Genomic DNA, 23,405 nt, shown 5'->3' on the forward strand with positions numbered 1-23,405 from the left:
TAAATAGATTATATTTAACCCCAGACAAATTGCACCTATTCTGGCCCACAAGCTCACATTTCTGTTGGAGGGAGTGTGGGGAAGTTGGAAACATCTACCATGTGTTTTGGCTCTGTCCAAAGATACAGCAATACTGGAGAGAGGTGTTTGAGCTTATAAATAGAGTATTGGGTCAGGTAGTAGCCCCCTCCCCCCAAATGGCCTTGATGCCCATGTACCCAAAATAAGTAGTGGGGAACCATCGATATATATGTTAGGCCAAATATGTAGAGCAGCACGAGCAGCCCTCGCACAATGTTGGAAACAAACCACCCCTTCACATATCCAAAAAGTGATCTCGAGGGTCCAATCCCAATATATAATGGAAACAGAAAACACATTGGGGATCGCACCCTCTAGATCACTACAGAGGAAATGGAGCGTGTGGCACAACTATATCATAGAATAGGAAGGTGGAACTTAGACTAGATAGGCCAGAAGTAAGGGGAATTACCCTATAACATAAAATGGAATAAAGAAACGAAAATTAGTATTAAAAATTAATGTACCCTTTTCCCTTTTTTTTTCTGTATCCCTTAAAAATTTGTCTTGTTCTCTTTTTTTTTTTTTATCTGTACTGTAATGATTTATATATATTTGAAAAAACGCAATAAAGAAACTAAAGTTAAAAAAATAATAAAAAAATAATAATAATTACAGCGGATATTTTTCTTCCGAATGAAAAAATCCATGCTACATACCAATACCAAATTTATCTAGCAAGGACAGCAGTAGAGAGTTCAAACTAAAACAAACCTTTTTTACCGATCGTCCAATTGGTCAAAAAACGGCTTATCTTTACCTCAAATTGGCCGATCGGATGCGCGCTCCCGCAGATCTTTTGCTAAATCTTCTCACCTCATATGTTGCATGAAAAATCAAAAGATTTAGAAAAATATCAATAGGAACGCACATAGGACCGTAAGAGAAATCGATACTTGTGTAGTTTCACGGTGGCAGCCTAAGCTACATTGTCAGCGTAGCCCAACGGCTGCCTAGCATAGTAAGCGTACTGTCTCCGCGGCAACCCTCCGTAGTTAGCGTAGTCACCGTACTGTCCCCGGGAGCTGCAGCTCTGTCCCTGGTGTCCTTGGTAGCGCATGCATCTCCTGTACAAAGGGGGGGGGGGGGGGGGTGCTATCCACGCCAGCCTGAAGCCCCCGCCAGGGGGCGCGTTACGCATCCTCCCGACATTTTCATACCCCCACTATCCACATCGGCGTGGAGTCGATTTTATAAAGTGTGGAGAGCGCAGCGAGCCACCGAGTCTGAAGTCGCCACACTTTATAAAAATCGACTTCACGCCGAATAAGATAGCAGAGGTATGAAAAGGTCGGGAGGATGCGTAACGCGTCCGCTCGCCACACTTCGGGGTGGCGTGGATAGTGGGGGTGTTTTAGGAACACATTCACACCTGCCATATCATACATCTGAGACAGTAATGACGACATGTGTTAACTGGAATTTAGTTAATAAAGAAAAAGAAAGCAACTTAAAGTACAATAATATCAAAATTATCAAGAAGAAAGAAAAAATAAATAAAAAGAGTTATGGTACTTGTTTTGCTAGCACGGCCACAATCGCAGGCATCGCGGGTAATTTTTAATGGTCTGCGATGCGAACGACGCGATGCCCGATTTCCCATTGAAATGCATTGGAAAAGTCAAAATCACGTCGGTTGCATCGTATGCGGCCAAAAATAGATAGTGTGGCGAGCGCAGCGAGCCACCGAGCCCGAAGCGTGGCGAGCGCAGCGAGCTCCGCGAGGGGACGCGGATACCTGTGAAGCCCGCGAAGGGACGCGTTTACCGGTGAAGGTATCCGCGTCCGCTCGCCACGCTTCGGGCTCGGTGGCTCGCCACACTATCTATTCTCAACGCCGATGTGGATAGTGGGGGTATGAAAAGGTCGGAGGACGCGTACCGCTGTGCTTGCCACCCTTCGGGTTGACGTTGATCGTGGGGTGGCGTTAACTATTTTTGGGGGGCCATTTCACTGGTCAGGGGGGTTTTTGGGGTCTCTGGCCCATTTAACATTGTTCCCTATGTTGATTTGGTTAAATTGAGGCATTTTACATTGTTCCCTATGGGAAATCGCGGGCATCGCGTCGGTCGCATCGCATGCGATTTTTTAGCCCGTATGCGATGCGACCGACGCGATTATTTTACCTGCGATGCCCCAGATCAAGATCGTTGTGGCCATGCTAGGAAACAAGTACCAGAGTTATTCTTCTGATTTTGCATTGACAGAAACTGCAGCAGAAGTGGATGCAGTTGTGTCTGCATCTGTGTCATCTGCTTTGTCAGCCTGTGGAGTTATGGCATAAAGAATACGCTGGAAAGCGTTTTCTGCGCCAACAGTCTTTCGCCAAATGAACTCCTGTGCCCCTTTGCCTTTTGTTGTGCCACTTACACGAACCCCAAAGGCGTTCAATATTTTGGGTGTGAACCCCAGTGTCCGGATCAACAAAATTGTACCGGTGGTTCACACATGCATGGTGGTACCCTGCCTGCTCCAGCTGCTCGGTGTTCTACTGATAGTTAGCCCTTTTATCTCCTGCATTATGCTATTAGTACATAGCGGTGATACATAGAATTATGCAAAAGATAGAGTTTCTTCTTATTTTTATTGCAAAAAGCTGCCTTGAAAACAAAGTCCTTAAAAGCCAACTAAAAATACATGTGATGCTGAGGGCAGAGAAAGTGCTACCGAACTAAATAGAGGTCATTGTCCTTGAGTACAGTACAAGAGACCGCTCGCTGTATCCTATAATCCATTATGGCATGTGCCGAACCAAAACATTGAACTGACTTGTACTATACCTCTGGATGGCTGGAAGTCAACTGAAAATGGTATTGAAGCTAGGTTGATAGCTTTTCTGCCATTTGTCATGCTTTCCCAGTGAATGAGGTGAATTAGGCAATCCTCTGTGGCCACCAGCAGGTCTTCCATCATGGACTGGATGCTACAGAAAAGAGATACACATTACACACTTAAAGGATACAGTATTTTTCTGTACTAAAATCAGCAACTAGCCGATTCCTAAATTATCCAAATCTAAGAAAATAAACTAGAAAATTACTTCGGTATGTATTAGTGTAATAATCCCTAGATCTGTCAGTATTTATTCATGCGTGTACATACGCCAACCATACCTTGTTATTGGAGCCTGTAAATCCAGAACTTTTTTGCTTTCTAAGTTTAATGCTGGAGCACATTGTTCCTCCTTGTAATGAGGTATCATCTTTCCATAGGTGCTTCCTCTGTTTTAAGAGAAAAAAATATATAAGAAACCTCAGTTAAGTTTAGACATCTTCAAATAAAGAAAAATGCTATTTTTTTTCTGTTGTAATACAGTCAGAGTTCGTTGGAGGTTAAAAATCAAGCCAAGTAAAGCAATACCAGTGTTCAGCTGGAACTCGGACTATATTACATCACACTGCTTGTATCTTTTCATATAATTGTTAGACACTGAAGTTTTTTTGTATTTGTCAAATAAACAAAATTATAACAATGTTTCCCTCTATACAGATTATTCTATAGAAATACATGCTACATTACAAAATCAATGCGGTTAACTGGTGAATAAAGTGATGTATTACACAACACTGAAAAGTATGGTAACATGTTGGCAAGGGCAAAAAAAACATGTAGGCAAAAAAAAAAAAAAAACATTTTGGCTGAAGTGCCCATTTTTTTTTTTTCATTTTCTCTGTGAAATTACCCATTATATATTGTTGATTACATATGGTTGAGTACATATTGTCGACTACATTATATAGTCTGAAATTTTGATTGTATATATTTATTTAAATGTGGTAGGTATTGGGGCGTGGCTACGGCGGCGAGCGGGTAAGACGTGTCAGGACGGAGCTCCCTGGCTGCCCATCCGTTTACCCATCCTGCGCCTAATATTCCACCCGACACCACCGCCAGCGACTACCCGGTGACCTCACCTCACCCCACGCGAGCCGCCCGCCTGAAAGATCTGGTCCCGGCGCCGTTATCAGCCCGCCGGACCGAAGTGAAGACTGCGGCCTGCCTCTCCCCGCCATACAGTCCACGTCCGCCTGTACGCCCGCTGCTGAGGCGGCGTCGCGGGGGAGATCCCACTGGAACACCCGTCTGCCGGCAGCGTCCACCGGACGGCGGCGCCTACAGCACATCCTTGGTCTGTCTGCCTGCCCGGAGCCTGGTGAGTCCCGTGCTGCGAGCGCCATTTTGGACGCAGCAGCGCCTACAGTGCACAGCCCACAGTGACCCCTCCAGCGTGACTCCGCACCCCCAGCCCGCTGTACCTGCCCAGAGAACGCTGCCATACCCTGCTATTACCCTGTAATATACGCCCTGTTGGGGACAACGCACACCAGCAGACGCCCCTCACCTGAAACGGTGTCTCCTGCGGGGGAAACAGCCTGCTTTCACCATCCCAAAGTTGGCTGGGCCCTGTGCTGCGGGCGCCATTTTATGATAAAGCAGTGCACACACAGCATACAGGGACACAAGCGAGCAATAAACCCTGAGTGGAGTCTCATGTCTTACCCCTGCTGAACTGCCCTGCGCACACCACCACAAGACTCCCATTGCCCTGCACTGCATTCCCTGGTGAGTGAAGCATATAACTCCTCATACCCCACTCACTGAGCAAGTACTATAATCTGCACTAACAGAAGCAGCCTCAGCTGGGAAGGGGGCTCACCAGCCTGACACCAGTCAATCATGGTGAAGCAGAATCATAGTACTTCTGCAGCAAAGCTGGCCAAATTTGCAAGAGGACAAGAGGCGCAGGGCCCGCAGGCACCCCCGGGGGACTCCGGGCAGAACTCTAGCAACCCAGCTGACTCTGAAGCCCCCCCTGGTGACGCTTCACCTACATCCCCCTCTCTCCAACAAATCCTGGAGGCCATTGCTGGCACTGAGAAACGTCTATCCGACAAAATGGAGAAGGTACAGTGTGACCTATCCCTCCTTAGGCAGGATGTACAGCGCATCAGGGAGCGGGTGGGGGAGGTGGAGACCCGGGTCTCAACAGTTGAAGACGCAATTGACCCTATGAAAACCACAGTATCCACATTGACACAACAGGTCACAACCATTCAAAATAAATTAATGGATATGGAGGGCCGTTTGAGGAGAAACAATGTCCGCTTCGTAGGCCTGCCGGAAAAGGAGGAGGGCACGACGCCAGAGGCATTTTTGGAGGCCTGGCTTATCGAGTCATTTGGCAGAGAATCCTTCACCTCCCAATTTGCCGTCGAGAGGGCGCACAGAATCCCCACCCGTCCACTCCCTCCGGGTGCTCCACCCAGAACCCTTATAGCCAAACTCCTACATTATAAAGACCGGGACACGATCCTGCGCCTGAACCGCACCAAAGGCCCTATGACTAGAAATGGTGCCACCATTTCCACATTTCCTGACTTTGCCATCGAAGTACAGAAGGAGAGGGCCTCCTTTGTCCCCGTGAAGCGCAGACTGCGCGAACTGGACCTTTCGTATTCCATGCTGTTCCCGGCCCGGCTGCGGGTGGTGGCGGAGGGAGAGACTAAATTCTTCAACAGCCCTCGTGAGGCTGCAGCATGGCTTGACAGATTTGCACCTGGTGCCCGCCAGCTGGCCCCGGCCTGATACTCCGCAGCAGCCTGAAGCAGGACTTGATCCTCACTTACTTGGTCACTTCCTTTCACTTCATGTGACCCCTTCAGGAGATCACAAGCCGTCCGAGTGGAGCTGATGTTGCTGACTACCGTGAATATGATTAGAGCAGTAGTACAATTAATCTAACGTATTATGTCATATACGGGGAAGGGGGGCGGGGGGGGGGGGGGGTGGGGGGGGGGGCATGTTGATAAATACTGTGCTTTTTTGTCTTTCTGTTCAAATGTTGTTATAGGCAAGTGTAGGCAATATACGGCCAGGGGGCCCCGGAGCTTGCATTGGTAGCTATTAATTGACTGCTCCCCTTAGTTTGGTAGTTGTCTTTTTCAGGTATTAGGTTTAGGGGTACAAGTATGCCTAGGTTGGGGGAGGTATACAGGGAGGGGGTGTATTTTGTTGGGACTGTTCTCTCTATGTTTTCTTGCTCTTTTTCTTCTTCTCTCTCTACTAGTCATGCTAAATGTTTTGAATTATTATGCATACAATTGGGAGGTCCGAGGTTTATTCAGGTGTTAGCCGTGGTTCACTCAAGCCCACATGGTGGCGGTACCACTACTACAAATCCGTGCAGCCCACATTATGTACTCCAATATGACGCAACTTAATATTTTAGCCTGGAATGTCCGGGGGTTAAATGATAGAATTAAACGCTCTCTAGTTCTCAAAATGGTTAAACAGTATGGATCTGACATCACCTGCCTGATTGAGACCCATCTTGAGGGAAATAAACTAATGTCGTTACGCAGACCTTGGGTGGGATGGGCATACCATAGCTCACATTCTACTCACTCTAGAGGGGTCTCAGTACTAATAAATAAATCTGTACAATTTATGCTGCTAGATGTGAAGACTGACCCACTGGGCAGGTACGTCTTTCTCCAATGTAAACTATACTCCCAGCCCTTTTTTATCCTTGCGGTCTACGTCCCACCCCCCTTTAACTATGATGTTCTAAAACAAGCGGCTGCCTATGTGGCCCAATCCCCTGACACGCCAGTCATATGCCTTGGGGATTTTAATAAACTAATGAATCAAAGGCTAGACAGATGGTGGCCCCCTGACTCCGTCCCTACTGAAGACCGCCCCTCAGGCTTTGCTAAATACGTAGAGTCCATTGGCTACAGGGATGCATGGCGACTAAAGCACCCTGCGGTAACCCAGTACTCCTGCTTTTCTAAGACTCACCACTCCTTTTCGCGTATTGACCTGGCCCTCGTCACTCCCTCAGTACTGCCCAGACTCCAAAACATCTGCTATAAAGCAAGGGGCGTATCAGACCACTCTCCCCTGTTACTGACGGTGGAGATGGAATGCCAGAGAGGACAGTCCTTTTGGAAGCTACACCCCTCCTGGTTACTGCAACTTGGAGAATCCTCAGACCTCCAGTCCTTGTGGGACGGGTACTTTGACATAAACACAGGCACAGCCCCTGCCCCGATAGTGTGGGAGGCATTCAAGGCTTACCTGCGGGGCACCCTCATATCTAAAATTGCCACTATTAAACGTACACACAAAGCAAAGGGTATTGAATTGGAGGATGAATGTCGGAGCACAGAGATTGCTCACTTGGAGGAGGGATCAGAGGAGTCCAGGGTAAAATGGGAGTTAGCACAAAATACCTGGGTCTCCCACTTGGAGGAGCGCAACGCTCGTAGTCTGCTATTTAAATCCCACAAACTGTACATGAGTGCTGACAAAACAGGCAGCCTCCTGGCTCACCTGGTACACCTGGACCGCCCTGCAAACTCTGTGGCCCAAATTTTTGACTCTGACGGGGTACTGAGGACATCCCCCAACGAAATAGCGGATGTATTCCTAGACTTCTATAGGGAGCTGTATCGTTCACGCCTAATATGCCCGCAGGAAGAACTCACTGAATATCTAGATCGTATTGACTTACCCGCACTGTCTGAGGAGGCTAAATCTTCCCTCGAGGCACCTATCACAATTACTGAGATAGAGACTGCGATCCGGTCATTCCCCGGGGGTAAGGCCCCGGGAGTAGATGGGGTCCCAGTGGAACTGTACAGGGCGCACCTGGACTCGTTTGCCCCTAAGCTTTTGAAACTATTTAACGATCTTTTTGACTGTAATGTGCTACCGGACTCTATGTCCGAGGCTATTATAGTGGTCATACCCAAACCCGGGAAAGACCCTGAACACCCCGACTCATACAGACCTATCTCCCTGATTACCACAGATGTAAAGATTCTGGCGAAGGTTCTGGCTATTCGGCTAAATAGTGTAATACTGTCCATTATTCACCCGGATCAAACTGGCTTCATGCCGGGTATGTCCACTAGCATAAATTTAAGACGGCTATATACGCATATTCAGGCAACCCATACTGAGGAAACTTACTCAGCCATTGTTTCATTTGACGCAAATAAGGCATTCGACTCTGTTGAGTGGCCTTATCTATGGCAGGTAATGAAACGTATGGGATTCGGTCCACAGTACTTGAAGTGGGTCCGGTTGTTATACGTCCGCCCGATGGCCAGGGTCTCCGTCAATAGCCATGTCTCACCTCCTTTTGCGCTAGGAAGGGGTACTAGACAGGGATGCCCCCTTTCTCCTGGTCTTTTCGCCATAGCTATCGAACCGCTTGCCTGTATTCTTAGGACACACAGAGATATAGTTGGGCTCCAACTGGGTCAGAAAACGGACACAGTGGCACTTTATGCTGACGACCTACTTCTTTTTTTGAAAGACTATAGACTGTCTGTACCGACTGCCCTGCAACTGATGGAGGACTTTGGCGGTTTCTCCGGACTTACGGTGAACTGGTCCAAATCCTCCATGATGCCCCTGCGGGGCCCACCGCCGGTGGCCCTGGGCGCCCCTCTTCCACTTAGCTGGGTCTCTCACTTTAAGTACCTGGGGATTATTATCACTAATACTAGTCAGGACTTTATACCCAGAAACCTAAACCCACTGCTGACCATGGTCAAAGACAAACTGTTGGTATGGACCAAGCTGCCCCTAAACGTCATTGGCAGAGTCAACCTGGTTAAAATGATCCTGCAGCCCAAAATAACATATGTCCTAAATCAGTCCCCGGTGTACGTGCCTGCTTCCTTTTTCAGACACTTAAACAGTTTACTGTCTTCATTGATATGGGCCAATAAACGTCCCAGAATCAGTATCAGCACCCTTACTAGGCCGCGGACAGATGGGGGCCTGGCTCTGCCACAATTCAGACTATACTACTACGCTGGCCAGTTCTCACACCTTAGGCATTGGACGCAGGACACTGATCAGAGTTCACTCCCGACCACATTTTTACACCAAATATGCCCCGACATCACACCCACACAGCTATTGCTGGGTGGGAGGATACCCCGGGGTGCCCCTCCTCTGGTGGTCCAGGCCATCAAGATATGGCAGGAAGCCCAATCCTTGATGGGATACAAGGCCATAGATCCTGGAGCTCCTCTCTGGCATTCTACCAAATTACCTGAACTTGCCTGCTTGTCGGGTAGGAGTCTGTGGTCGTCTGGGGGAGTGGTGACGATCGGACAAATATATGAGACAGCCGTGTTGAAGTCCTTCCAGCAGTTAAGGGAGGAGTTTGGATTGCCCCGGGTGCACTTCTTTAGGTACCTGCAGCTACGCCATGCCCTAAATACCCAGTTTAACAACGGCCCCCCTGAGCTACTAGCCTCCCCGGCAAAAATATTCCTGGCTAATCTCGGACGGGTCAAAACTATCTCTCTGGCCTATTCATTCCTATTATCCTTCTTGCATAAGGACTCGCTTCCCGCCCTAAAGGCCAAGTGGGAGAATGATGTGGGTGCCTTTGAGGAAGAGGAGTGGGAGGAGGCACTGGCATCATCACGATATGCCACAGTCTCCGCGAGATTTCAACAAGTCCAGATATTTATTACACACAGAACGTATCTAACTCCGTCTACTATGGTTAAATTCGGTGGACGGGCCTCGTCGGCCTGCCCAAAGTGTGGTTCCACGCAGGGGAATCTGTGGCATCTCCTCTGGGAATGCCCCCTGGTTAACTCATTTTGGGTGACGGTTAAGTCGGTCATAACATCTACTGGAATATCTGGGCAGGCCCTGACCCCCAAGATGTGTATTCTGGGTAGTAAAGCAAATACTTCACTAAATAACATTGAGGGACAGTACGTGATCAACTTATGCTCCCTTGCTAAAGTCGTCATAGCTAGGCATTGGATGGCTAGCCTGGGACCCACGGTGGTGGAATGGAGGGCTCTAGTTAACACCACAGTACAGCATGGAAAATATGTATACATGTCTCGGGGCACTCTCCCTAAATTTGACAAGATATGGGGCAGGTGGCTGGAGTCTCCGCATTCCGCACACGCTTGATGATACAGGGCCATTGTACGGTGCAGGAAGTGGACGCTGATAATCATAATGCTAACACCCATTTAAGAACCAACTAACCTATGATGCATACCGATCTACCACCCTGAGTGGGACTGAACCCCCAATATGTGCACTCACTAGTGACTAAAGTTCTCTATTCTCTATCTACTTCTTTCAATTTATCTTTTTCCTCTTCTCTTCTATCGTTTGTTCTCTTAAATATATAATTCAAAATCAGAAAAAATCAATATTGCTACTCAGTCAGAACAGGATGGCGATGTATTTTATTGACCTTTGATATTTTTTGTACAATGATGATATTATATGTGAACACAATGTACATTCTGATACTTTTTTTTGATTGATTTGGATCGGCTGATTCACATGCTTAGTGTCTGATTCGCTGTTATGTTCTGTACTTATGACCTGCAAAATAAAAAAACTTTATTAAAAAAAAAAAAATGTGGTAGGTATTGTGACTTTGGTATGTATTTTACGCTAGTATGCTTGAGTTGATGGAAAGCAAATAAGTTCCAGCGATGTCGTGCTAGATGGCTGCAGTGAGCAGTTTAGGTGAGCATATAATGATTTATGCTTAGTAGACTGTTTTCAGCGGATGATTCGCTAGCTATTTTATATGTATATATTGCTTTAATACTGTTAATAGATATAACTTGCTAATTACTGGCGTCCTCTTCTTCTTGGAGAAGACCTGGTGAGTGCACTCTAATTTACCCATTGTAAGCATATATGGCCAGTCTGGCCACTGAGTGGTTACCCCAGGATGGACATTTGATATGGGAGTGTGCCATCCACTATAACTGGTATATCACTATCTTTAGGTTTGCCTATCTAAGCATGTCTCTTGGTGTATAGTTGGTGTATAGTTGGCACAAGAAAAAGTTCCATTTATATAGGTTTTCTGGCTGATGCTACATATATAAATTCCCTCACCAGTATGGATGTAGCCTGGATAATACATTAGAACTGTGGATGTAAACAGATAATGCAAGCTATAACAAAATGGTATCGATCTAATATCTACGCAAGTCTTTACTTATGCCCTGAGGATATAAAAGGTCTGTTAATAAGATTATACAGAAACATTCATTTAATACTCCTTAAACATTTAGTTATTTATAATCTTTTTTTAGTATAGCTATTGTAACCTCAAAACACCACAGCGGAGCAGTACGTGCGCTGTAATAGGTCAAGCTATAGATCGTACAGAATAGTTTCCCTCTTGATCTGCATTAGTACCAACCAAAACTCTTATATGAAAGATTAGTGATGCGAGATGTATCAAATTTTCCAATCAGTGGTCAGTGAAACCAATGTGGTACCTCAAACACTCCAGTTTGGCCTTTTGTAACACATTTCATTCTGTACATCAGCTGCCCTGAGAATCATCAAATTCAAGTGACTAACCTGCTAAATGAATATAAAAACATACATTGCAACCTATCCGGGATGGTATGGGACAAAATAGAAAATAAGGTACTTGGTTCCTAGCACGGCGCCCAGATTTTCTACGTACGGCACCGTAGGGAAATCACATTGCAAGTGACATAGCAGCATGCAATGCGATTTCATGTATTTTTTTTTTGTACACCACAATATCGCATCTCATTGCATAGCATGTCCCGCAAAATCGCATGCGATTCTATAGGGTGTGCGATGCAATGACATTAGGTATACAATAATATGATTGTAAGTCCCAAAAATAGATGTAACGCACCCCCCCACCCCACCCTGAAGCATGGCGAGCATAGCGAGCCCGCGAGGGGCGGCGGAACGCGTTCTCCAACTTTTTCATTACCCCACTATCCACGTTGGCGTGGAGTTGATTTTACATAGTGTGGCGAGCGCAGCGAGCCGCCGAGGGGACGCAGATTACTTTACATGTATTCCGCGTCCGCTCGCCACGCGATTGTATACCTAATGTCATGGCATCAAACACCATGCGTTCGCATGTGATTTTGCGGCAGATGTGATGCCTCGGGGCTGAGAGAGCAATGAATAAATTACATAGGAAAATCGCATCGCCTAAAATGGCAGATGTGATGCGATTTCACTACGCAGAATAGCCCACTAAGCAAATTGCTTAGTGGGTGCCGTGCTAGGAAACAAGTACCGAAAATAAAACACACAAGTACCGAAAATAAAACACACAAAGTACATGCAAAATGATTGAGTACATGCAAAGTGAATAAAAAAAATAAAGTAATACACCCCCCCCCTTAAAAAAAAAAAAAATTATTTGCATCATATGGAGACTGCGAAGTTGCTATAAACAAACTGCTTTATAGCACAATGCTAAACAGGAATCCTTCTGATGTACAGTTATGGGGCCTACACACTGGGAGATTTTGCTGAGCGATGCTAGAAAGCTCAGCACACAGCGCTGCATAGCGGTGTCTCAGCGCTGTGTGCTGAGCCGGTCAGGGCCACTGTTCTTTGGTGAGAACAGTGGCCCTGACTGGCGATCTAACTAGATTTATCCATCTCAATCACGGGAGATATCGATGCTCAGTGATTTTGGCTTTAGTGCACCAAGCGATTTTGACTGTGTATTTGGCAATAGGGCAAGTACACACAGATGTGCGGCTAGCCAAAATTGATTTGCCTGCACTTGTGTACATATGGCTGAACAAGTAAAACTATTTAATATGGTATCATATCTCTACCCACAGCAATGACATGATCTGCATATTTCATTGTACAAAGCACAAACTGAATAGGTGTAGAGAAAAGCAAGGCTGAAAAAGAAAGCAGTCATTGCAAAAGGTAAAAATTTCTGTCCAGTGATTGAGGAACAAAAAGAAAATTCCTTGAGAAACAGTAAATGGAGAATGAGCTAAGCCAGTGGTTCCCAAACTTTTTTTAATCACGGCGCCCTAGAGCATCAAAATATTTTCAAGGCACTCCTTGGCCAAATGCTTCTTATCGAAAAATTCAGAAAGAAAATATTCAAATGTTTGGAATGGATGAGAATTGCCTCATGCAACAGCTGCAACAATTAAACTGTTGTAGATGATCTTAAAAAAGTCGCTATAAAAAAGGTATTTCACACAGAAGAGACAATGTAAATCCTTTCAAAAACAAAATAGACACTCTACTAAAGAACACAGACAGTGGACTTCTCTCATGCTGCCCAATCATGTTTTAATCCAATCGGTCCAGTCAGAAATCATGCCACCCCACACACAAAAAAAAAAAAGGCAAATATTAATGGATAGAAGAGTATACCGCATATAAATAGTATTTAAAAAAAAAAAAAAAAATGTCTTCCAATATTGAGCAGTATTAGCACCCATAAACATGTAGGGCCTTATTCTGGTTCACTCTTAGAGGCAAATTCCTTCTCAAATGGACGAAACCATGTGCACTGCAGATGGGGGGGGGGGGGCAGATATAACAGATTTGGGTGAGTTATTTTGTTTCTGTGCAGGGAAAATACTGGCTGCATTATTTCTACACTGCCATTTAGATCTCACTTTGAAGAAAAACCCCACCCAAATCTAATGGTCTCTGCACGGGTTAGGTCTCTGCACGGGTTAGGTCTCTGCACGGGTTAGGTCTCTGCACGGGTTAGGTCTCTGCACGGGTTAGGTCTCTGCACGGGTTAGGTCTCTGCACGGGTTAGGTCTCTGCACGGGTTAAAGGCGATATGTACTTTACATATTTAAATTACATAAAGTAGTCTAGCTCAAATCTTATGTAGCTCAAATATGTAGCTCAAGCCCAAATTGCATTGCACACATTGTATAGCTCAAATTGCACCCAGCACACATCTCACCCTGTGTGGGTACCATGAGGTCTTGAATTTCCACCATGGCCCTAACTGCGTGCATTAAGCTTTTAAACCTTAATCTTTTAATGCATTTGTGGCAAACTCGGCATCAGCCACAGAGAATGTATTTTCTGTTTTCGTTCACTGAACAATGCAAACAACGTTGTATGCTTTTACCAACATCTAATATATTTTCCCTTGTACTTGGTGTTAACGTACAGTATGTATGGGAAAGTTCTCAGGATTCTTCTGCCTTCCTGCAAACTTGCATAGTTCCAAAGTTGCTCTTTTTCCAGTTTGAATTGCTCTGACCTTTCAACAAGTATGTGTTGCCAGCAGAGGCAGCGAGGAATGCTCGCAGTGCACTGCCACATCAGCAGCTGCGCTCCAGCTCTACTTGTCTGATCGCTGCTCGTACGTCACACATTACTAAAGGAAACTTTTACAAATGCAAGTAACAATATGCACCATTAATATGAATGGCTGTACTAGGTGGTAGAGAACATCCTGCTTCACCTGTAAATCACATGCTTTGTATAGTCAGAAAACAGAAAACATAATTCCCATTTAGTCATCTGTGTGGCAATAACATAAATGGGTGCTAACACGGCAAAAGACAATGCCGGCTGGTTTTATTTATGTAAACACATATGCGCTGCAACCTCTGGCCTTAAGCAGCTTAAAACTAGGCCAAGATAATAGGTATTTAGGCTATCCATGCTTAAGGACATGTGAATCTGACCAGGTGATCAAGCCAAGGCTGTGCAAGGACATAGCTCACTGCCTCAAAATATAAAACCGGTATCAATTATTACAACACATATTACACCAGGAACGTGAAAAACTTTAATTGAAACTACATTGCTATGGAGTTGCGACCCCATGCTGAGATAACCAGAACCCACTTTGGAGTCACTATCCACAGTTTAGAACTGCTAATACATAGCATAAAAGATCAGTCTGGTTAAAGTAAAAAGGTAAACCGTATAAACCTACTTTCTAAAATATTTGGCAAGATTTGGGGTATGCGGATACTAAAAATTATGTCTTCAAAAGCAACAAGTACAACATTTATGCCTCTTATTATAAATAAGAAGAGAAAACAACTTTACTTTTAAAAATCACAAAGAAAGCCCTTAACTGTATGGAATTAATTAGGCACACTACAGGATATGATCTTTTTTTTTTTTTTTTGGTTAACTGGAAACGCCAGACCCAACTACTTTTGTTCCCTGCCTTAAGCAAGGAATGAGAAAAAGACTCATCCAAACACCATTGATGACAGGTTAATAATGCGATGACTGATCTCTAGCATTACACAAAATGACTGATGCTGTCAGGGCACATTTGGTGATGGGCTTTAGTTACCACTGTGACTACCTGTATTAGGAGTGTCAGCGCTACAATTGCCATCTTTACTAATGGGCATATTTCACGCTTCAAGGAAATCATCCAGCACATTGTCTCTATCCTCTGCTGATAAGTGCTATACTTTGCCATTGGAGGATGAAGACTGAGTAATAGGATCCAGAAGGAAATTGCATAGACTATGATGACAAGTAGGATAGTGATGGGCTTGAGGATTAAGAGGTAACAGAATGAACTTCAGTGGTTTAGGGGAATAAGAAGAAGAAGAGGACTGATTGGAGACAGTGGGATACACTGTACAAAGATTTCCTGCACTATCCATTTAAACTGGGACCCTCCGGAATTATACAGGTTCTGGGATGGCTTAATTCAAATCTGCAAGTCCCCTGGTTTTAATCATGGCAAATGCTGGAGAGTCCAAACACAGCTCACACTGAATTTCATCTGTCCTGCATATAATAGGTACAGGCAGGGCCGGATTATAATGGGGGCACAAGGGGTCAGTGCCCCTGGGCCCCCCTCTAGCTAGGGGCCCCCTGTGGTTGGTATGTATTTTTCCCAAAAAATTTTTAGCTTAAGGTTTTGTGCATGGCAGTGGGGTAGTGCTACAGCTTCACCTATCTGCCAATGTGACAATGATTAATGGTGCTGAGCATTGGGAGCCAAGTGTGCAGTGCATTACTGGGAGTTGACTAAGTCCTATGACACTTTGCACCAGAGGGCAGAGATGTTTGTGCTGAGCTCTGATTGGTGGAGCTCATTACATGCTTCTCAGGCCCATGGATAACAGTAGCAGCAGCAGCCTAGTCATGGGAGGGTTTTTAATCAGAGGCAGCACTGGGACTGTGAGGTCTCCCACAGAGTAAGGTGCAGAGGGACAAACACTGGCTGTGTGTGTGTGTGTGTGTGTGTGTGTGTGTATATCCCCTGAAGTTGCCCATTGACCAAGTTTATACTGCCTTTACTCTGTGTTTTGACAGTGTAATATTCCCCCATGCAGTTTGCGGCCAGTAATGACAAGTGCATGGGGGCCCCCCTGTCTAAAGTGCCCCGGGCCCCCCGAAGGCTTAATCTGGCACTGGGTACAGGGACACATTACAGAGGCCAATGTTCTCTATACTATAGCTAAAATCATCCCATCAAGAGAGTGCGTCTAATAGTGGGTACACAAGGTGTGATTTTGCTTGCGATTCGATTGGGATCAAATCAAAACGCATTCAGTTTGGACTATATAGTACAGATCTGTACTATATTGTCTTGCCTGCCAAGACTATTCTTCTATTTGATTGACACTACACGGGAGCATGCGTTGGGATCATATCTGCATTGAATGCGGCTAAAAGCATTCAATGTGCATTTCATTTTGCTTCCATAAGCAAAATTGAATAGAAAAATAGTGCCTATCTCACCATGTGCATGCACTATTAGAGCTTTTGGAAAACAAAACTTGTCTAATATACTTGCCCAACAACCAGTTTGCCTTCATGTATGCACTAAAATTATGTGTATGTCTGCTCCATATTATATAACTAAGCACTTGTGGGTCCAGTATTAGTGTTCCTGCTATGCTGTTTCAGCACCCTTCTGAATTTGTAAAGGGCAAATCGCGCCCTGCCCATTTACCAGCGCCCTGCTAAAACTAACATACGGCCAGTGCGCGTGACAGCTGAGAGGCAGAGCTTGTGGGAAGGATGGAAGCCAAGCTCCTCTGTAGTTGGGGCACGCCCATAACAGTGACAGAGGCGACTTGCACACAATTTGAATGCTGTTCCCAAATTGCACGCGCTGCCCCAGCTCAGAGTCCCCTTGTACCTAGACATGTTTCGGCCGGGTGTCCACGCTCCTTGAGCCGGAGCATGGACTCCCGTATACAGTAGGAGTCCTGTTTAGTCGCGGAGTAGCAGCAGCACTGAGTGGGGAGGCCGCCTCTTTTCTGCCCCACTCTGCACCGAGCTAAAGGAGACAGCTGCAGCACATCTCTCCCTCTGTGTAGCTGCTGCTCTGTTTGCCTCCTGTCACCACAGCAGAAGTGAAGGCAGCGGATGCTGGGCAGCCTGGCTGAACTGGGAACAAAATGTAAGTGGCAGTTTTGGGGGGCATTGTGAAAGGTGCACTACTGGTGGCATTAAATTTATAAGCAGGAGTACTGGGGGCATTAAATTCAACAATGTGTGGCATAATTTGTAATGGGCAGTACGGTGTGTAGCATAATGTGTCATGGGCAGTACGGTGTGTAGCATAATGTTTAATGGGCATTAAGGTGTGTGGCCTAATGTGTAATGCAGTGTTCACTCTAGGTGTTTTTGGCAGGGCGCTCTGCCTGTTTTTTTCACTTGTTAATGCACCCTGCACCTCCACCGTGCTGACAGGCTGAGAGTGGCGGGGGATGGGATGCGGCTGGATGAGCTAACACACACTGTAATCAGAGCGGAGGGGGGGTGCGGCTGGAAGAGCTGACACACTGCTAAACTCATCTCCCGCCACGCTGACAGGCCACTTCTGATGAGAGCAACTGTTCCAGCTGCATACTGCCCTGCTCATCTCTTCCAAGAATGGAGTGTCAGCCGCCGCCAACCCGCCGGAAGTTGTAAGATATTGGGGGGGCAGCACCCTGCCCTAAGAAAATCCTAGAGTGAACACTAATAACCGGACCGCTGCGCTGGGGGCGAGCCCAGCACTAAGGTAATCTGCTGGACTGCTCCCAGGCCCCGTACACCCCCCAGCCCCCGTTCAGGAGGTGAATGGATGCCACAGAAAGCAGAGTATAGGGACCTGGGCATTAGTCCCATGTAAATGGATACGGCGTGACCCATTTATACTGCCGCTGACCCGGGACTGACCCGCCAATGACCTGGGTTTTTGTGGCGGTGTAAAAGGTGTATTCGTATGATCATAGCACATCCCATAGGTCTCTTCGAACACTGCAGCACAGGATAACATATTGATCCTTTTTACTAATTGTTGTATTTTACATAATCAGTTTAAATGTTACTATGTCTCATGCTTATTGCTAAGCAAAATTAAAAAAAATGCCACGGTCGGTAAAAAAATAAATAAAAATAAATAAATAAATAAATCTAATCTCTTCACAGATGGGTATTTCCCAGGGATTCGGACATGAGGGTGCCAACACTAGAGATCTAGCTTAAATTAGGCATCATGCAGAAACCACTGTTCCCAACTCATATATTTCATTATTTTCTATTGGCTGTAAAAACTACCATTTTTTGTAGCATTTAATAATTAATCTAAACTTGAAAGACTGAGGAGGTGTTCTTCATTTATGTTTCTTGAAAATATAAGGCCCTGATTCTGGTTGACTCTGTTGGCCTGCCCTGCCCCCACCCCCATACCCTTGCAACCAGGTGAGGGGATGTGTCACGAAAACACATCCCCTCCCATGTCATGCTGGCAGAGAAACCATTGAATAATTTATATTTGCAGCCATTCCGCCGAAGATAGGGCGGGCGGCTAGGCATGTGACATCAGCCACATGCCCCAGGCACACCTCCTGCCTCCTGAATTCCCATGGAAACACCCAACGTTTTCAGGGTGACTCCCATGAAACGCTGAACGTTGCCATGGGCGACACCCAGGCCCACTGCCCTACGCCCGACTATGTAAGTCACTGAGTCAGTGTGCCCAGGGACCCTACAAATGCGCATAAAACATTATGCGCATGCACAGAAAAACAACATCGCTCCACATGCAAATGCGCTGGGGAGCATCTGAAGTAGAATGACAACCTACATTTCAGCACACAATATAGGGCAATTCTCTAAAATGAAACCATGAACATTTTAGGTAGAGCTTAGGTCTAACAAAGTAAATTTAGAACTTTAGACAGAAGTGACCCTAACCACTTTCCTGACAAAATAGTATGTCCTCTTCAGGTGCCTACACACTAGACTACGTATGCACTGAAAGATATTGGTGACCAATATCCCTTGAACTTCCCCAGTGTCCTAGACAAACGATATTGTACATACATAATGAACGATGTGACCAACGATCTACAGAGAATCTATAGCTTTTTGTGAAAGATAGTCGGAGAACAACCATGATGAACGAGCAGCAGGCCCGTGCATAGTCGTTTGTAGCAAACACACTTACCGATATTTTGACCAATATTGTTCAGAAGGGCCAAAATGATTGAATGAGATTTGTCAAAAAAATCACCAGTGTGGTGAAAAGTCACTACCCAGGACATTTATATAACAGAAATATGCAACAAAGCACAATGTGCTGCCTGTGGAAACAAATGACCCTACTGCTCTGTCCTATAACTGCTAAATATTCACTTGCAACACTTACGATTTTGACAAGGAAAATGTTCAACTGTTGGGGAATTAGGATCGCATAGGGTAATTTTTTTCAAAATCAGACATTTTGGCAGACCAACAACTCGGCTGGTTCCAAATAGGTTTAGATATTTTTAGGTTTCCACTGACTTTTGTCAAAAAGAATCCTAGCAGCCAATCACCTTAGATAGCCGGTGATTGGCTGTCCACATTCCATAGAACTGAATGTTATCAATACTTTAAGTTCTATGAGGGGAACCGACAAATCAGCCTGACCACAAAGTTAATTGAAGGTATCTACAAGGGTGACCCCTATTAAATTGCACAACCCAGTGTCAACATAGGTATGTATGTTGTAATGGTTAGCATTACTGCCTCACAGCACTGAGGTCATGGGTTTGATTCGATTCATGGCCCTAACTGTGCGGAGTTTGTATATTCTCCCCGTACTTGCGTGGGTTTCCTCCCACAATCCAAAAATATACTGGTAGGCTAATTGGCTTCCAACAAATAAATTAACCCTAGACTGACTGTGTGCGTGTATATGTGGTAGGGAATATAGATTGTAAGCTCCACTGGGGCAGGGACTGATGTGAATGTTCAACTATACCCTGTAAAGCGCTGCGGAATTTGTGTGCGCTACAGTATATAAGAAACTGCTAATAAATAAATAATAAATAAATGTGTGTAAGTGTGTTCAATGTTCAGGGAGTGTTTGTGTTTTTTTAAGCCAACTATCACCACCGAACGGACCCTCTTTGACGTTGGGGATGTGGAATCTTCGTTCTGCTTGGCCCTTACCGCTGGTGGGCTATTGTTAGACCCTGCAGTCTGTACATACATGCCTATCCTCCCGCATTCAGCGGGAGGCTCCCGACTTCTATGTCAGCCTCCCGCTGCCCCGCAAACCTACCGGCACCTCCCGGTTTTTGGGGTCACTGTGACAGAATCCGGGCTGCGCATGTGCGCCGGGGCCTGCACGCTAAATCATCACAGCCGGCCACCGCAGGGTTGTGGATAAACATGTCCGAGCTGCTGCCACAGTCAGGGACAGGAAGTGTGTGGATGGGAGGAGCAGGGGAGTCAGCAACAGCCAGGGCTTTCAAGGTTGGCCACGCCCACCACACTCAGTGCATCAGGCTGCTGCTCTCCCTGCTCTGTCCTGTCACCCGGCTGCCCTATGCTGCTTCCCCCACCACCAGACAGATTGCTCCCATCGCCCTGCAGGGTCCCTGCACTCCCTTGGAAGGAGCAACACAGGCAGGTGCTTGGGAGTGGTGCTGTAATATGAGGGAGCAACTGTGTGCACATGGTGTAATGTGTTTGTGTGGGGGGAGGGGGGCTGTGTATATAATGCATTGTGTAATGTGTTTGTGTGGGGGGAGGGGGCTGTGTATAATGTAATATTGGGGTGTGTATAATGTAATATGGGTTGAGCGGTGTATAATGTAATAATGTGCTGTGTGTTATATGGTGTGGCTGTGTACAATAGACTATGTGCCTGATTCAGACCTGTTCACTAGATTGCATATATTTGCAGCCTAGCGAGCAGGTAAGCGCAATTCAACATCACGCCAAACACGCCCGCATTAACATGAAAGTGGATGTGTACATTTACACATCCCCTTGCATGTGGCCATGCGGGAGAGAAATCATTCGATGGTCGCTCCCCATGAAATGATTTATTTTCCCCTTCTACTGACTGACTTTCATCCTGGCCGAATTCAGGGTGGGAGCTGATGTCAATCGTCTGCCCCAAGCAGGCATAGGCACGCTTGTGTTCACAGGGGTACGTCCAGCGTTTTTATTGGCGCACCCATAAAACACTGGGCTTTCCCCTGCTAGTGCCCTGTGTCCTCCAATACTGGAGCGAATGCCCCAGCGAGTGTGAAAGTCATCGAAGGCATTCTACCAGGGGGCTTGCACATGTGCATATTCGCACATGCGCAGACTCCCGCCTCATTGGTGCTGCAAATTTTACTAGCGCCTGGAATCTCCCTGAAACTTGTTTTCAAAAGTAGGCAAGTATGAGTCTGTATGAGGTGAGCTACTTCCAATCCTTTGTTGATGGAATCCGTTACCCATAAGGGTTAAGGCCCCCATACACTACGCGATTTGGCCCCGATTTCACCCGATTCTGGAGGATTGGGCCGAGAAATCGGGTGAAATTGGCCAAATTGCGTAGGATATGACATCTGATCTGATGCGCGGTCCCGTGCGCATCGGATCAGATCCAGATGTCGGACGGTCTGCACATAAGATTAATCATGTGCAGCCGTCTGGGGGAGCATCAGGAGCAGGCTGGCAGTGGGGACCTGTCCGGGGAGCAGGGAGTGGTCCGGAAATAAATCCTACTCAGCCAATCAGCGGCCGCCCGGTCTTTTGAATAGGATGGTTTCTATTCTCCCGCTGCTCTGCGGTCCCCACGGCGAGCGGGAGAATAGAAACCATTCTATTCAAAAGACCGGGCGGCCGCTGATTGGCTGCCAGGGAAGCTCAGACGAAAATCAGGGCTGACTTGTCCTTAGGGCAAGTCGCCCTAGAGTATGGCGGTCTTAACATGCTTGATTTTATCTTTATCATGTGAGAGTTTGTCCAATACATTTTAGGATATCAAAATGGTATTTGCACTATTTCTATCTCTATCAAGTTCCACTGAGGATTTAAGAGGAAAACCAGTGCCGGTTGGAAAAAGATCACAGATATGCATTTTAATAACAACATTCACATGTGAGTGCATTATGTGAAAATAAAACCACTTTCACTGTTTTTTTTCTGTTTCAGTTCTTTAAGATAAAGAATATCATTATCAAGCTTTATATCATCCATATTTATTGTGTAAGATGTTGCATTTTTTTGTAAATCGACCAGTGGGTGCACATATTTTCTGGTATATGCAAAATTGAGCTTATGTTGAAGGCTCTGTTGTGTCACCTTAGGCAAAATTTGATCTTTTGCATTGTTTTTTTTTCTATTGATTCTCTCCCCAGCCTAGTATGTGCTGCCATATCAGTTAGCATGTTAGCTGCATTGAAATGTATTTGCAAGGCAACGAACAATAGCACTGTCCAGCAGGGCTTAAAGTGGTCCAAGAGAGGTGGTGGAACTCATTTCCCATGCCACGGACCCCCCTTCTCCCCCATTAGGTGTAGTCCTGGGTACTGCCAGGGTTTTTGGCACCCCATGCAAACCTCTGATACTTTATAAAGGGATAGTGATCTCAAAATAGTACTCCCAATTCAATTTATGCAACACAGTAGCACAATCATATTCACATTACACCACATGTAGTGACCCTGATTCATGTTAGAGCACAATGTAGTGCTCCTTATTCACGTTATGACACAATTGTCTATTTACACGTATACACACACAGTAGTATACCTTGCACATAATGCCTACAGTAGTATTATATACATAATGCCCAAAGCAGTAGTACCCCTTGCAAAAAATGTCCACAGTAAGTGCCCATTTCATATATCTGACATATGACACATTTCTGTCCAGCAGCTACCTCTCCTCTCATATTCACCTGAGCAGTGGTGACAGCATGACATCACATACGTCGTATACAAAAAAAGGGGGGAAGGGAAACAGTAGAGATTGGGTGGGTGCACTCTGCAGATCGCTATAAGAGGGCGTCCAACTAATTGAGTATTTTATTAAAATTCAACTTTTATTGGGTATGCTTTAAAATAGAAGGAGCATTCTAATTACTGATTCTCATTAGAACAAGTATATAGAAGTGCATAAAGGTTAGAAAAGTGATTAAAATTGATCGTGATGTAGATGCTTACTTGATTGCTTTGTGTTTCTGTCTCATAATTTTCTAATCTGTTATTCGATGTTCATTAATTAAATGTTATTTTCTGACTTGGTATACCTTTATTTGTATCAGGTTA

At 45.6% G+C, this 23,405-nt stretch overlaps 1 protein-coding gene across 3 annotated transcripts in view; it reads right to left on the minus strand.

Moving 5' to 3' along the window:
- RIC1 (RIC1 partner of RAB6A GEF complex) overlaps nt 1–23,405 on the minus strand; it is a 105,197-nt gene that overhangs the window by 42,976 nt on the left and 38,816 nt on the right. For all 3 annotated transcript variants that reach the window (XM_083186000.1, XM_083185999.1, XM_083185997.1), the window contains exons 4-5: nt 3,195–3,302; nt 2,862–3,004 (exon numbers count right to left, since the gene is read on the minus strand). In XM_083186000.1, coding sequence (XP_083042126.1) covers nt 2,862–3,004; nt 3,195–3,302 — 251 coding nt within the window. The remainder of the gene's footprint in view (nt 1–2,861; nt 3,005–3,194; nt 3,303–23,405) is intronic.

This window comes from Crinia signifera, chromosome 1, assembly GCF_055691185.1.
Source record: "Crinia signifera chromosome 1, ASM5569118v1, whole genome shotgun sequence".
Classification (NCBI taxonomy): Eukaryota; Metazoa; Chordata; class Amphibia; order Anura; family Myobatrachidae; genus Crinia; species Crinia signifera.